Genomic DNA, 16,570 nt, shown 5'->3' with positions numbered 1-16,570 from the left:
TGGTTATTCCTGTTGCTTTAAAGTCAATAAACTGGAAGCTGGTTAGCCACAAACAAACATTGGCAAGTCTCCACTTGCAGGAAACTGTGCACAGCAGCAGCTGCTCAGGTGCATTCAACCAGAAAAAGGGAAGCCACCAGGCTTAGAGAGGAACAGGGTGAAAAAGAAAACGGCCACAAATCCCCGCTCTGAAAACATCCCAGATGCCTCTCATCTGAAAAACTCAGGAGGAATTTCAGCACCTTCACCTTTGGGAAGCCCCTAAGAGTTCAGTGGCTTTTCTGGGTGGGAGACTGGTCCCTCTCCACTTGGGGGGTAGAGGGGGGGAGTTGCTCACCACCAGTGGCCAAGGAAGGCTTTGCTATAAAGTGGCTGAAGGCTCCGCTTGCCAGGACCTGCAGACACCTGTGCTGTCATTTGTGCTGAAGCATATGTCAGGTTTTATGCTCACCTGGAGAAGGCCAGCAAATTTAACGACTCCCCAGCCTAAGCGCCCAACATCTGGCTCCACCAAACTCATCTGGTAAATATCCACCGCTAGAAACCTCTGGACCTGACCACTGTCCTTGGTAATCACGGTGCAGGCAATCAAATCACTGTTATCTGAAGAAGAAGAAGAGCAGGAAAGAGAGCCATTACCGAGGTAATCCAGTGGGTTATCCTGAAGGAGAACTCTTGAATCACATTCTTTCCAAATACGTTTACTGGGAGGTTCACCCCTTTAGCTGGTGCTTTTTATCCCTTTTCCCTTGGGGCCTTTATCCCCCCAAGGCTGTGTGCTCTCCCCACTTCTCTTCTCTCTGTATACCAATGACTGCATCTCCAATGACCCATCTGTTAAGCTACTGAAGTTCGCAGATGACACAATAGTGATCGGTCTCATTCGAGACAATGACGAATCCGCATATAGACGAGAGGTCGAACGACTAGCCTTGTGGTGCAACCAAAACAATCTGGAACTGAACACACTCAAAACCGTAGAAATGGTGGTAGACTTCAGGAGAAACCCTTCCATACTTCCACCTCTCACAATACTAGACAACACAGTATCAACAGTAGAAACCTTTAAATTTCTAGGTTCTACCATATCGCAAGATCTCAAATGGACAGCTAACATCAAAAACATCATTAAAAAAGGACAACAAAGAATGTTCTTTCTGCGCCAACTCAGTAAGCTCAAACTGCCCAAGGAGCTGCTGATTCAGTTCTACAGAGGAATTATTGAGTCTGTCATTTGCACCTCTATAACTGTCTGCTTCGGTTCTGCAACCCAACAAGAAAGACACAGACTTCAGAGGATAATTAGAACTGCAGAAAAAATAATTGCTACCAACCTGCCTTCCATTGAGGACCTGTATACTGCAGGAATCAAGAAGAGGGCCGTGAAAATATTTACAGATCCCTCACATCCAGGACATAAACTGTTTCAACTCCTACCCTCAAAACGACGCTATTGAGCACTGCACACCAGAACAACTAGACACAAGAACAGTTTTTTCCCGAAGGCCATCACTCTGCTAAACAAATAATTCCCTCAACACTGTCAAACTATTTACTAAATCTGCACTACTATTAATCTTCTCATCGTTCCCATCACCCATCTCCTCCCACTTATGACTATATGACTGTAACTTTGTTGCTGGCAATCCTTATGATTTATATTGATATATTGACCATCATTTGTGTTGTAAATGTTGTACCTTGATGAACGTATCTTTTCTTTTACGTACACTGAGAGCTTATGCACCAAGACAAATTCTGTGTGCGTCCAATCACACTTGGCCAATAAAAAAATTATATTCTATTCTATTCTGTCCGAAGGCCCCACAAGAGACCCACATCTGATGACCTGAGAAAAGGCTGCCCTGGAAGAGGACACTGCGTAATTAAGGCCTCTCTGATTGCCCACGGACTTCTACTTTGCTCAGCTTTGAATACCCTTTGTCCCCTCTAAAACGGGGTTGCTTTCCCTCTCTAATGTGTTGTTTTTTAATTGGGCTTTTATTATTTGATTTAAAGATTCTTAATTGTTAGCCAAAATATAATTAGATTTTATATTGTTTTTAATTTATTTATGACTATTGCGAATTCTGCTTTTATGTTGGCTGTGAACCGCCCTGAGTCCTTCGGGAGAAGGGCGGTATAGAAATCTAATAAACCTAAACCTAAATCTCTATAGAAGAGAACTAAATGCAAGTTGGGTGCGAGAGCATGTCCACTTGCCTTTTTTAAAGTTCATGGTTATCACCAGGTGTGGAAGGGAAGTCTGGGGTTGTAATCGGCGGCTGAGATGGGGCAGAATCACCACTGCAGCTTCTGCCTGCTGTGTGGTTTGAACAGCCCACTAAATGCCAGGGGTCAGTCTCGCAGAGGCAGAACATACAGACCAACAGAGCTGGTCTCGTCCAGGCTGAAGACAACTAATCTCCACAGAACAGAATTTGGCTTCCAGGAAAAATAACCGAACTAGTATTATTTAAAATTTGCAATAACTCTGATCGGAACGTTGGGAACGGCATGTTTAGTCAAGACAGACTGGGAAACTGAACTGCAAAATGCGCTTTAATGCTCCAGAGTGAGGTTGTGATTGTTTTATGAAACAGTCAGGGTTACAGGAATAGACATTAAAACCACATCAATGAGCATTACTGAAAATTAAAAAAAAAGAAGAGGGAGGGCAAAACAGGTACTAATCAAAAAATCAATATACAAGAAACAATAATATTCCATTTTGAAAGCCAACAGGAAAATTGTAATTTGATCTGTTTCAAGCACATCCATATAAAAGAGTTGACAGACACATTGTAATTATATCCAGTTAGTTTGCAAGCTTATTTAATTGCTGCTCTGGGAAGCCTTTTCCTAAGAGTCCAGAGCAATTCACAAGCACAACTCCCAGGAAGGCAAGAAGGGAGCCCCGAGCAACCTCCTCACCTCCTAGTGCATGGGCAGAGAGCATCATCCGGCTTGACAGCCTTCTCCTCCCCAGGGGTCCCATTCCCCTGATTTCCAACATGTTTCCCACCCCTTTGCAGTGGGACTGCTGAGCAGGCTGACTGGAACAGAACAGATGCATCAGGCCAACCAGGTCCATTTGGTCCAGCCTCTCTCAGCCACTGCCCGTCCCCTGAATCTCTGCCACTGACCCAGAGTCCAGGTGGCTGTTTCTCTGGACTTTGGGCGAGGAAGCACTCAGTGGGAGGAGGAGGAGGAGGAGGAGGAAGAGGCCAGATGTCTGCTTGAAATCATCCAGGCTTTCTCACTCACTTAGGGCCACAAAGGCAGGTGAAACAATGCAGAGTTCAACTTCCTAAATACCCATTACAGTAAAATAAATTCTTTTATAATTACTACCGTAAATGTGACTGACATTTTTCTATTCATAGAAGCTGTGTGTACCCAAAGGGAAACAAGGGCACTGCACTTCCTAGCATACCCAATTTAGCCTCATCACAAAGAGTTATTACCAGAATGTCACAGGGTTATTTTGGGACTTCCAGTTAGTGTTACTGTGACAAGTGATTTCACCTCTCCCAGACAAAAAAAAAAAGGGGGGGGGGCGATTACGAGACCCACACAGAGCCAGGAGTGACGAAATGGCCTTCCTTCAGCTCAGCTGGTCCTTCTGATATGGCATACATATGATCTGCAACAATGGTTACCATATAGAATGGCTATAGATGGTACCAAATCAGTGGTGGGTTTCACTTACCTTTGCTACTGGTTCGCTCGCACACGTCCCACCAATGCGTATGCACAGAGCATTTTTGATGACATCTGGGCGTTTGCCCGAACCGGGGCAAACAAGTAGTAACCAACCACTGCCCCAAACCTTTTTCCCTCCTGACCAATTAAGACCCCACTGTGCACTGAGAGAAGACCATCAATCAATTAAGAAGGGTGTGTGTGTGTGTGTGTGTGTGTGTGTGCGCGCGCGCGCACGCGCACACACACGTACACAGCATTCTGGAAGCAAAGAACCTGAAAGCAGGAGGAACCAAAACAATGACGGAGAACCTGTTGTATTTTCCCAAGGAAGCTGAGCACCGGCTCGGCTTCTCTCCTGGGTGGCTACTCACTCAAATCAAGGACATCGTCTGTCTTAATTAAGTCTTCCTCCCTCGTCAGAGGCAACTGAGTCTCTGGCTCATCCTGAAGGTGCAGTGATAGAGAACGCAGCATGAAGAACACTCGGATGGCCTGAAGGCACAAAAGGTAAGAGTGAAGAGGTTCAACCAGGATATGCAATGAAAAGATAAAAGTGTCTTAAAGCACTGAATATTCTGTGTAAAAAGAGAAAAGGTCCCACTTTTCATTGCCGGCCAATTCATTTCCTCTTTGATTTTTAAAACTGTTTTGAGTAGCCTGCCATACAGGTACACAGGAGCAGTTCGGGATATGGCAGCATGGGGGCAAAATTAGGAACTGTAAGAAATCCAGCCCATAATTCTTGGTCCAGGACCTGCAGGCTTCTTTAATCATCTCCCCGGGGCTGGATGGAAAGAGCCAGCCAAGGCTCCCCACCAGCATTCCCTTCAGGGGAAGGTGGCTCCAAACGTGTCAAAAGAATTGAACTGAATTGACAGGCCAGGCTGGCTGAGAACCGTGCGAGTTGTCAGATGATTGACGGGAGAGGGGAAAGGCACTTTACGCTGCATTTGCTGTGCCCATTTTCTGAGAATACAAAAGTAGAGAAACCCAGAAAAAAAAATCCTGCAAATGGCTGCCATTGCTCCCACTTTATAGAATGATCTAACAGATGACAAAGAACAGGTGGAAAAAAGATTTACTGTAGGTCTGTTTGGCAAATCATTAACTCCCAAAGCCATTGTGGATTTGCTGCTAGAGAAAAACAACCACTTCTTATCAGCAAAGCAATAATTGAAATGGGTCTTGAAACACCAGCTTTTGAAAAAGAAAAAAAGAAAGTATGTAAAGTATTGAATTTTCTTTTTCTGAGCCCAGTTCTTTTTCTGGGAGGATGAGATGGATTCCATAAGGATGTTGGAAGGTGCAAAAATGGTTTTAGGCTACCTAATGTTGCCCTTGAACGGTCCAGAAGAAGCCTCACCCAGAAACTGCTAGGGGTTGTAGTGGTGTCTCTCTGTATGCACGTATAGGGGTGAAAGAGAGACCACGAAGCCCATCCTAGGCAGTTGCACCAGGCTTTTTTCAAACACGGCCCTTGATGGGATCTTAAAATGGTGGGTAAGTGGAGGAAGATGACTCTTCCTTCAACGAGGCCCTTGAGGTCTCCCCTGGTCAACATCATGAATGGGTCCCACATCAAACAGGTAGCCAGCACTACAGTTCAGAACCACTGGCCTGGCAACTTTTTTTTCAACCAGTTCTCATCTCTGAGGTCTTTTCAAAGGCATCCCAAACAGCAACGATCAAGCCACAACGATTAGCCTTTACTAGACAAGGCTGGGCCCTTCGCGGCTTAATAAACCAGTTGACAGAATACATTAAACATCCCATTTGATCGCAGGAGGATTTATTTGTCGGGCAAAGGATGTAACATTGCCGCAGCAATTATATCTTATTTATTCAAGGATTTGGTGGGTTCTGTGAATTCAGCCCGAAAATGTCACGGGTCATTTTTAGGTACGCTGGCAAAATTCAAGAAGTTACTCAAGGCTCAACCAAGAGTTTGCAAAGGGATGTGGTTTGTGGCTTCCTACAGAAAGAGATAATTTTTTAATGTACTTTATTTACATGCATTAGAATGCAACCTTTGTTTGTAAGGACAAAATCTATGTACAAAGGTTATCACCACCTTGTAATTCTGGACAAAAGATCTAAAATCTCCATTTCCAGAAAGCCAAAACTCTTGCTTCAAGTATTATCAGAACTAGGAACATTAACCTTTTTTTAATCATTCAAGACTAAATAATCCAAGATTCATTACAAATAGGGTTTATAGTACTGCTTTTCTTCATGACCCCAGCTATCCAGAAACCCTTTTAAAAAAAGAGTATGTTTGATTCTAGGAAAAGGCTCCTTGGCTTTCCCAGAAGCCTGCCAGAGTGAAAAGCAAGGTAAAAGATAATGTAGCGATAAGAGCTGCATAAAGCGAACTATTCAGAGCCCAGCCTTGTAGCTGGGATTTCCAAGAAAGCGCTTCAGGCTCTTCTGTAGCTCCCCCCCCTCCCGGCCGCCTTCACTCCCCAGGCACTGCCCACTTGAGGCAACCAGATCAGGCATTTATTTGCATGCAGGACGGCAGAAGGAAAGAAAGGGACCATCTGGCGGGAATTCTCCCAGTCCCAGCCACTCAGTTTCTCATCGACAGCTTTACAGGAAGGAGAGAAGAAAGCCTGTGGCGCCCAGAGCCCCTCCAGACAGACACTTGTCTTTTTTACAGAAAGCTGCTTTACGGAGCCTGTGACACAGGTCTTTTTCAGAAGCTCCTTTCCGTGCGACAGGGCTCGACACACTTCAACACTTTTGTCATGTTCCACATGCCCTCAGAGGTGGCTGCGCACTTCCCTAGCTTACATCACATGTGTGGGGAGAATATAATGCCCCACTCCCAACTCTGAGTGCTTCTACCTCTCTAGCCTCATGGCATCACCTCATTCCTTCCTCTTTTCCAATCATCCTCTGCAAAAGCTCATGGAGAGAAGAGTCCGAGCAAATTTAGATTTTCTACCAGGGAGGGAGGAAGCTACAGGGTTGCTGGCACAATCCCTGCAAGCTCCCACAGTGGCAGAATCACGCCAATCTCCTGGGATGAGCAGGGTGGCCAGAGTGGCCAGCTAGGAGAGACTCAGGCAAACCTCCACCCATCTATGCAGCTGTTCCAGGAGAAGGCAGGGGACCACTCAGGACTGAAGGGCAAAGCCCCACGGGAGGCAGACTCACCCTCCTGGTTCTCTCCACATCGCCACAGGGGAGCCTCTTAACAAAATCGATCCCCGTGAGGGGGGTTCCCGTGGGGGGCAGCAGAATGGAGGCGTCCATCATCAAGTACTCCACATTCATGGGCTTCAGCTGGAAGAAGAAATGCTATACTCAACTTCGTGTAGAAACACCAGCCATCTTACCTCCTCCTCCTCCTCCAAGGAGGAGACCATAACAGGACGAAGACAACCCTTTCCACAGGCAGCCACCGAAGGGCTCTGGTTTCTCAGGCCACGGCCAACATCCACCCTTAAAGAGAGGTACAGCTCCTCAGGGTTTGGTGCATTTCCCCCCACCTCAAAAAAGAGCCACTGGGGTTGAATAGGGGAGGGTCACCCATTCTGCAGCTCAGATTCATCCCTTCTCTAGCTTTGCCAACACGTCCAGCTTTCTCCCTGTTCAACTGTTCCATTTATGCAGTGCTATTAATCTTTAATTCATATTTTGCCTATTTTATGGGTCTTCTTCAATACTTCCTTCTCTTTCCTTAACATGTGACTGATAAAAGGCTAATAACAATAGCACTTTTAAACAAAACTTTACAATGTTTGCAACCAATGTTCCACTTTGCCAGTTTTGTATCTCTCTGGTAATTTGTTCATTACTTACGGTCATAGTTCTATATTCATCTTCAAACATATCCAGAAAAATTTCTTCTCCCTTTAAAGAAAGTAAAGGATTTCATTTTTTCCCTGCATAAGCATTCTTAGGGTGGTAATGTTATTTCTTTAATGATGGGCTTAAATCAACCTTCCTTTCCATTATTCAACTTCCCTGAAGATCTATGTCTGTCCCTCCAACACCTACTGTATTTACTTCTTCTGTTTAAAGAAATATTTATCGGGAGGAAAGGTTATACCTCCCTAATTTGCCATGCCTGGAGCCGAGGGCACTTGCTTAACCATGCAGCTACTTTTGAAGTGTTTCTCTACTGTTCCTGGTCTTTTGTTTCCTGTGAGTCAAGGACCAATTCAGCAGCTTCAGAAGAAACTCCTCCTCAGACTCTCGCCAACTGAAGGGCTCCTTTTCTGAGACAGATTCTCTACCAACCTTACCTAAAGCACTCGATTAAATCAGCTATAGGCATGCTGGGACATCGGACAGCCGGCCAGCTTTCCTGGGCAACTGTTTGAACCTTTTCAATGATGAGCCACCTGTCCCAATGAAAGGGCCCTTTCAATCATGGTGAGAGACTCCTTCCATGTAACTCATCTGCCAGCTTGGAAACTCTTTTGCTCCATGCAAACTTTGTGAGGAATCATTCAATGCAGGAACATTGGCTCAGAGGCCACAACCGACCAGAACCAGGCATGTACTTATTGAAAAGTTCTATCGAGCGGGAGAGAAACCACCCAACGCCTGGCATCCAATTGCAACAGTTTCTCTGGAAACCGGAACAGTCACGCCCAGCTCCTTTGGATGCTTCCAGAATTCAGTTTGGGAGGGTTAAAGGCTGGGAGGTTACCTTGTAAAAACGCCGCACCAGGTGAACGCTTTCTTCTCTTGCCCCCTTAAACAGAAATGAAAAATCCTCAGTTCAGGACACAAAATGTTGAGGATAACAGAAGTAGCATGTATGATCTCCCTTCCCCAACATGAACTGTTTGCTCCCTGAAAATGATTAAGAAAGGAAAAGGGGGTCATGGCGCTCCTTAGTAAGGTCCGCACTGGCTGGGAGAAATGGGTGGAAACGAAAGAATCAGAGCCTATGAAGAGCGACTGGCTATTGGCAAGGATCACAAATCAAAGGGAGCACAGATCGCAGGGTCAAGAAAGGGATCCCTCTTCCCAAGAATCCAGGCGGGGTGGCTCAAACTCCGCTGCCGAGGGAGGGAAGAAGCTTCATTCCATGAGGGAATCTCCCAGGGTTCACATAGGGGGCCCCTGAGCCTCAGAGTCCCGCTATCAGTTCCAGACGCTTGCTGGAAAAAGCAGGGATGGGCTCCAGCGGCACAAAGGGTTCTCCTACGGGGAAAGGATCACTCGCAGTTCAGCAATTTACTTTGGAAGAGAGATCGACCTAATAGGACAAACCACCATGGGGAGACAGTTTTGTTTTTTGTTTCTTGCTTAAAAAGACTTACTTCCAAACAAGCAAGGTGCACATCTTTGATAATGCTGCCGTGTTTGTTGAACACCAGCTGCCTCAACAGGAGGCAGCCGAGCTCCAAGGTGGCTAGACGGATTTTGCCATCTGTGGGGGGGAGGAGAGGGAAAGAGAGCAGAAGTCAGAGGAAACTTATTGAACTGTTGACACTTTTTCCTGGCAGATCCAGTTTCAGTTCACATCTGTCCCACACCAATTCAAGGGTGGCGGGGGGAGTTTAACACACCAATAGCGAAATGCTTTCTGCCCCTAAAGATAGAAACATTACAGAAAAGTGGGTGGAAATTCCACCAGGCATTAAGAAGCAGGAATTTTATTCATAGGCAGAAAACAGGCAGAACCGCTTTGTGTGGGCTACTTTCAATTTTTTTTTTTTGTACTAGTCCAAGAAGGTAATAGCAGCCTGTCTCTTTGCTAATTGTGGAGGGAAGTTCTTGCCTACACAACTCTGGACAGTTGGGTATCTTTTATAAGCTCCCTGTCCTGGGATATACACGCTGCTTGGAACCGCTGCGTGCCAAAGAAGGCTGGTGGGTTTATAATGACTCTTCCCGATGTTGCTTGTTGGTTTCTGCTCTTATTGTCAGAAACTGTTCTTGGAAGAAAAGCTGCATGTTTCCTCCTTGTTTTAGTTCCAGGACTGACTGGTGGAAAATGAAGGTGGTTCCTGAGAAACCCTCCTCTACCTGGCTGAGCGGCGTAGCTCATGATCCGGATGAGCCTCTCTGCAAGCCCAGGGTTGTAGGCATTCTTCTCCTCAACGTCCTGTGCCGAGAGCTGAATCCTCTCCAGGGTGATCGGCTTGATTCCTTGGGAGAAACAGGAATTGAACGTTGCAGTTACAACTCGGTTTGGCAAAGCAGTTCCCAGGACAACACAAAAAAGGGCAGCTCAGCATGCAGTACAATTCCTCAAAACTGCCCACATAAAAATTTGGAAAGCTTAGGAGGCAAGGATTTATTTATTTCATTAGATTTGGGTGTCACCCAACTTTAAGTCAGCTCTGAGCTGCTAATAAAGATGGTGGAACAGTAGCCCCATTCACACAACGTGAACCAACTCCTCCCGTGTCTCCTGACAATGTAAATGGCACCGCTTGATGTTTTTGATCCTTGGGAGGGGGAGGGGGGGAAAGGGCTGATAAAACTTAAACCAACATCTTGAGAGCCACTTCAAGCCTCCCTCTGAATGTGCTTCTCATTTCCTTCGTGCAAAGGATGTTCTCACAAGACACTCTGGTACTCAAAGAAGATGCAGAGCCAAGAGGATGGCTAGCCCAGGTCGCCAAAGGGGGTCTCTGATGCCCAAGGCTCCAGTCCAAGCCAAAAGCTATGTCCACTGGTGTTTAGCCATTGGCACCAGCATCTTAGTAGCACAGCTAGGTCATAATCAGCACCTCTTGTGCCTTCTCTTGCTTACTAAAAGGACCCTCGGGGAAGAGGAAGCCCCACGGGACAATCGAAAGGCAGAGAAGAGAAACTGAAAGCTACAGATTGGCACCGGTATCTGTACTGTTGTCAGTAGATACACGCACAGCATCGTGAAAGGAAATTAAGGTCCCCTGCAACTGGGAGTTGAGCGCGACAGCCAAGATCAAGAAAAGCTACAGATGTTTGTATGCAAGAGCAGAGGAACTGAGAAGATTAATTAACTGATGCTGGTTGGAGCATACAAGTTATTTAAAGCCACATTAACAAAGCAAGCTGTTCTTGTAATGCAGTGAGGTTATTTCTCAGAAAAGGCTGCTTTGAAACAGGCCAGCCTCATTCAACAACACTTGTGTCAGTAATGACCTTTTGCCAAGCATTAAGGACAGCACTCAGACGTTCACACTTGCAGTTCTACACAAAGGGGACACCTTTTCTTGATGCACACAAAATAGTCTGCAACTCTCCTATCCACCAGCCCTGAACTCTGTGACCTGGAATTTCCAGGAGAACCATTTGTGACTGGAATTTAACCAATTCAGGAACCCCAACTTCAGGAGTGCCTTTTTTCATAAAAAAGTTTTATTTTTACAATCATATCAAACAGTTCATCCAATGTACAGTTATATACAATTAGTCGGGCTTGCCCAGTCACCACCCCCCTTTTTAACACTCTTCCCTCTTCTACCTTCTTCTACTTTCCAGACCTTCCTCTCCTTCTCTTATCTACATCCTCTCCTCCCTCCACCCTACACCTTCCTTCTCCCTCTTCTACCCCTCTTCCTTCCTCTTCTCCTCTTTCCTACCTCCTACTCTCTCTTTTCTTCCTCCTCACCGTTCTAAAATGGTAACTATGCAGACCCGATCCTACATTAATTATATTTCTTCAATAATCCCTGTACATTAACTTCCTCTACCTCAACCCCCAATTCCCTCCCCTTACCCCCCACCCCGACTTCCCAGAACAAAATGCAGGGTATCAAAACTAACAATCATAATCCAAAATAATTCCTAAATTATAATCTCTAGTCACTCCACACATAATCACACTCTCAATTCCCCTCTCTTTCAGAAATAAATCTAATACAAAATATTTCCTAAATTTACTCATATGCTATTCAATATTTTTTTATCTGATATTTATTTTGAATATAATCAATCCACGTTTTCCATTCTAAAATATATTTTTCTTGAAAGTAAGCAGAAATTTTTGCCATTTCTGCCAAATTTGATACTTTGAGTGTCCATTCTTCAATTGTAGGTAATTCTTCTTTCTTCCAATATTGAGCAATCAAAAGTCTTGCGGCTGTTATTAAGTTCAAAATCAATTTAGTCTCTATAGCTGTACAATCCATAATTATTCCTAGTAGAAAGAACTGCGGAGTAAACTTAATCTTCTTTTTCAAAATATTCTGCATGATCCACCATACTTTAATCCAAAATGCTTTAACTTTTTTATAAGTCCACCATATATGGTAATAAGTGGCAACAAAATGTACTCCCAGTTTTGAGTTTATCAAATATTTCTGGTCTAAAGATCTAATATGTGTTTCTTGTAAACAGGTAATGTCATTTTTAAATTGTTTCAAATAATGAAATACTTTCCTTCTCTTCTGTGGTGAATTCAAACCATTAACGTTCCAAGATAATAGTTTAATTGCCATTATCGGCCAAAGGAAACTTTTGGAACACCAGCCGCAGATCACATTTTGCTTTAGGCCTTGCTCCTCCCACTGTTTCCGTTGTAGTAGTTGCCAGTTGTTGTGCCTTCATCTCTTGTTCCTTGTGTTTAGCAGCAGCTCTTGTCAGCCTTTGTTCCTTTGAATCTGAACCCGTCGTAGGTATTTCCAACACTTGTAATAAATCTTCTTCCATCACAATCTGTTCTTGTACCTGCTTCACTTCTCTTTCCTTCACTTCAGCCTCCCTCCTTCTAGCTTCCAATGGGGGAAGACTTCCAACTTTTAATGCCTCAACATAAAATTCTCTTGCTTTTCCAACTGTATTGAGACGATGTACTTTCCCTGCATAATATACTATTATACCAGTTGGAATATCCCATCTATATTCAATCTGAAGTTTTTTAAGTTCATTCACTAGGAAGGCAAATTCCTTCCTAGCCCTTAACATTTTTGGTGGAATTTCCTTTAATATTAAAATATCTTGACCAGCAATCTGAATCTTCTCCCCTTATATGAAGCTTGCAAAATCTGATTTCTCACTGTTCTGTTTGTAAAATAAATAACAACATCCCTTGGCAACTTTTTTGCCTTGCTATCCAAGAATTCACACGATATATTTTATCAATTTGATAAGCCACATCTGCTGGACGAGCTGCTAATATCTCAGCAAATACTTCAGAAAAATTTCCTTAAATTCTCTTCCTTATTTTCTTTCAAACCTCGAATTCTAAGAGCAAATTCCATATTTCTATATTGTATCAAAACTATTTCATCCTCTGTTTTTCCATTTTACTTTGAAATTCATCCATTTTATTTTCTAATTTTAAATTATGTTGCTTAATTTCTTCAACTTCCTCTTCTAATAAAATCACATTTGTTGCCAAACTTTGTACTGCAATTACAAATCCTTCCTTAACTTCTTTATTTCCCACTTGAATTTCTGATATCTGCTCTTTCATTTCAGACATCTCATCAGTTATTACTTTAAATTTTTCTTCTATAAAGCCTTTTAAGTTCTCTTGTAACGCCTCTAAATTCAATGTTCTAGTCTCTGCTGTATGAGCTGGAGAGGCACCAGCTGATGAAATTCCAGAGCCCTTTGTTACAGTAGACTTTAATTGTTTGGCTGCCATCTTCTATAAAATTATTTATTTATTTATTTATTTCCAACTTAATATTCACTTTAAATCTTCTTAACCTCTGAGAAACACAGTCTTTTAAAGCAATATTTAAAAATCTCCCCAAGATTCTATCAGCAGGCAGCAAAGAGTTAAAGTAGCAAATAACATGCAATTTACCAGGGGCAGACAGCAAGCAATAAAAGTATCACTTTCGCTTTCCACTTGTTAGCTAATTCGCCTCCATTTTCTTGCTATTTTCAAGCTTGTTACAAAGTAACGGGGAATTGGCTTGGCTACTTGCATAAAGTTCTCCCACTTTCGTTCTGTCCAGTATAATCCTTTATTGTCCAAAATAAATCTCGGCGTTTGGTCATGGTGATTGGTTCCGCCAAAGCAGAAAAATCCTCTGATCTGGAGCACTTCGGGTTGCTGGAGGGAACTTAACCCTTCAAACCCCTTTTTTCTCAGGGGCTTTAGAGAAGTTCTACCTCTACCCTGCAGCTCACCTCCTCTTCTTCTCCCAAAGAGGGGTTTTTTCGAACCGCTGGACAGCAGATTTAAGCTGTCCTAGCGATTCCACATAATCCAGAGGTTGGTGATCATAAAGATCACCGCCATCACCTACGGTGCCAAACAGGAAGTCCAACCTCAGGAGTGCTTTAGTGCTTTAATACAGTGGTCCCCAAACCTTCGGGCACCAGGGACCGGTTCAGTGGAAAAGTTGCATCTTAGGGCAGGAGAAACCAGAGAGATCAATGGGCTGCCATGAGTGGCTGAGCTTTCTGCCCCCAAGAAGTGTGGCTCAAACACCCACCGCTTCCCTTCCAAAAACCTCACTTTTTTTGCAGATGTAAATTAGGACTCAGGTGGACAAAACCAGGGAGGGAAGGGGGACCTGGCTGAAATTTAATTCCATGAGCCGACCTGAAGGGGTCGGAGCAGCAGCCCTCGGTTCCCTTCACAAAGCAGCACAGACTTACCTTTGTTATGAGACATGGCGTACAGAAGACACAACACAAAAAGAGCATAGTAGTCGAAGTCGGCACACTCCAGGGCATTATACACCATCTCCAGAAATGGCCTGGGGAGAAAAAAAGAAGAATTTTTTTAATTTAAAAAACAACAACCCATTTCTGAGGATTCTGCCTTTTTTCTGTATGCCTGAGGGGTGACCTATCTCCCTATGTGGGCCTGAGTTATAATGAGCAAGAGAGTCCCTGGGGAAATCCATCAGGGGAGGGGCCCTTGGCCTTGCTGAGTTACAAGTTGTGGCTCCCATTGCAGAAGAGAGGGGGGAGAAGACCTCTCGCCCACCTGTTCCAGCTGCACATTTCGGAGGCAGCTGCGCTCTTCTCCTCGTCGGTTATGTTTTGCTCTGTGGCAGAAAGGAGTTTGCAACGCTCCATGATCACCATCTCAATTTCTGGAGGGAGGGAGGGAGGGAGAGAGAGAGAGAGAGAGAGAGAGAGAGAGAGAGAGAGAGACAGAGACAGACAGACACACACACACACATTTTAGAGAGACGGGTTTATTCCACAAGACAGAGGCGGGCAGAGATTGCCCACGGGGGGGGGGGGGATTCTGGCCAAAGGGAAGAGGTTACGGGGATCTGATCAAGGGGACCCTGCAGAGAGATGACTGGTGCCCCGATTGTGAAGAAACTCTGCTGACTTGTAAACCCAGGGATTCTACTTAAGAGGATCAAGACCAGCAGGTTAGGAAGGGCTGAAGCCAGCCTCCTATCCGGGTACTCTGCAGCAGGAAGGGAAGCCCAGTTTGACCCAGGAGAACCTCCACAAGGCAGCAGCTGCCGGTCCCAGGAGAAGGGCGGTGGGCACCAAGGCAGGCAAAGACAACCTGAAGACTCAGAAGTAGGAAAAGAAGAGGGGAGCGGCACACAGCAGTCCAGCCACCCCAACATCAACCCCATAAGCACAGGAGTGCAAGAATGGGCAGCCGGCATGTGGGGCCCCACTCACCTTCACTCTCCCCACTGGGCTTGAGGCCCTTGGAGGGGCTCTCCGTGCCTTCTGGGATGTCTTCCGGGCCCCTCTCCTCCTCCTCATCCTCCCCAACGTTTTTATAGTTGGGCCTCTTCTGCAGCCTCTTTTTTCCCTTCTGTTTATTAATTTCTAGTGAGCGCTCCAAGGTCTCCGAAGGTTTAATAAAGCACCTGATGCCCGCCTTGACCTAAAACATCCACATAGATGGAAGTCAGTCAACTCCATGACCTTCCTAACCCAATGAACGGACCAAGCTTCAAATGGAGAAAAGCCAGGAGTTCATTTGCATATTTTAGAACTGCAAAAGAAACGCCAAGTAGTCTTTCTGCTCCCAAAACATGGGAGCAAAACATGGGAGCGGCTGATTCCTTGCTCGTAGCATGTGGCAAGAATGGGACAGGACAAGTGATGCCAGCAACTCTGTGCTCTTGCACCATAGCCTTTAAGGGCCCACCCCCATCTCTCAGGGAGGCAGAGGGACGTGACACTGCCCTCTCTTTGGAACATTCTACGGTTACCCTGGAGGGCAGTAAATCCATGAGACCCTTGAAGAAAAATCTTGCAAGGACCATTACAGACTGCTGGTCTCACGGACTCCTAGAAACCTACAGTTTTATTCCATGCCAAGAATCTTGTTCAAGAGGAGCCAAGAGGTTATTCAAGCCCAACCTCACGATAGTATTTCTTCTGTTTCATGGAAATCCAATCAATCCCCAACCAAGTCTAAGTACAAATGGCACTTTCTTGCTTGTAAATGTGAGCACTTGGACTGGCTTAATTCTTGCCCCACAGATCTTCGACAGACACCAAAAGCAGATTTAAGGGTGCTATGCAGGAAACCTGTGATCTTTCATGCAATTGAAAGACTACGTTTATAGTCCAAAGAAGAAAGAAGGCCAATTGGTACCACAGCTGGAAAAGCTCTCAGCCTAGAAAAAGGTTTCCGTCTTATGGTTTTTACAGATCCAACCCCTGTTCAGTTCTGGTGTGCCGTTAGTTATTCATGGGGACCCTTCACCAGTTTCCTAACTCTACGGAGCTTGGCAGTCTTTCAGCTGAGATTGAGAAGCAAACCACGCAGAGGCAAATGTTTCTTGGGCCAGGCTCTTTACCCACCTACTGTATACATTTAAATGTAGGCTGGAGCATCTGCTTGACAGGCCCCCCTCAGAGTTACAGGAAGAAGCAAAAGTAGGTTAAGCCCAGGCGCAGAGCCAGCCGCATCCGACTGGGGCAGGAAGCAGAGCAAAACCAGTTCAAAGGAGGCCAGGCGAAGGCCGAGTGTGACTTCGGGTCGCCTTGGGTGGGTCTCAGGCAAAGGCGC

General features: G+C 45.0%; 1 protein-coding gene across 3 annotated transcripts in view; it reads right to left on the bottom strand.

Annotated features, from left to right (window-relative positions):
* CLEC16A (C-type lectin domain containing 16A) overlaps positions 1–16,570 on the bottom strand; it is a 41,007-nt gene that overhangs the window by 14,522 nt on the left and 9,915 nt on the right. For all 3 annotated transcript variants that reach the window (XM_058157686.1, XM_058157687.1, XM_058157688.1), the window contains exons 10-19: positions 15,223–15,433; positions 14,558–14,666; positions 14,224–14,324; positions 9,700–9,822; positions 8,991–9,100; positions 8,372–8,416; positions 7,516–7,566; positions 6,868–6,996; positions 4,080–4,200; positions 452–603 (exon numbers count right to left, since the gene is read on the bottom strand). In XM_058157686.1, the coding sequence (XP_058013669.1) occupies positions 452–603; positions 4,080–4,200; positions 6,868–6,996; positions 7,516–7,566; positions 8,372–8,416; positions 8,991–9,100; positions 9,700–9,822; positions 14,224–14,324; positions 14,558–14,666; positions 15,223–15,433 (1,152 nt within the window). The remainder of the gene's footprint in view (positions 1–451; positions 604–4,079; positions 4,201–6,867; positions 6,997–7,515; positions 7,567–8,371; positions 8,417–8,990; positions 9,101–9,699; positions 9,823–14,223; positions 14,325–14,557; positions 14,667–15,222; positions 15,434–16,570) is intronic.

The sequence above is a fragment of the Ahaetulla prasina genome, chromosome 14 (genome assembly GCF_028640845.1).
Source record: "Ahaetulla prasina isolate Xishuangbanna chromosome 14, ASM2864084v1, whole genome shotgun sequence".
Lineage (NCBI taxonomy): Eukaryota > Metazoa > Chordata > Lepidosauria > Squamata > Colubridae > Ahaetulla > Ahaetulla prasina.
This window is presented reverse-complemented; position numbering and strand designations above follow the sequence as displayed.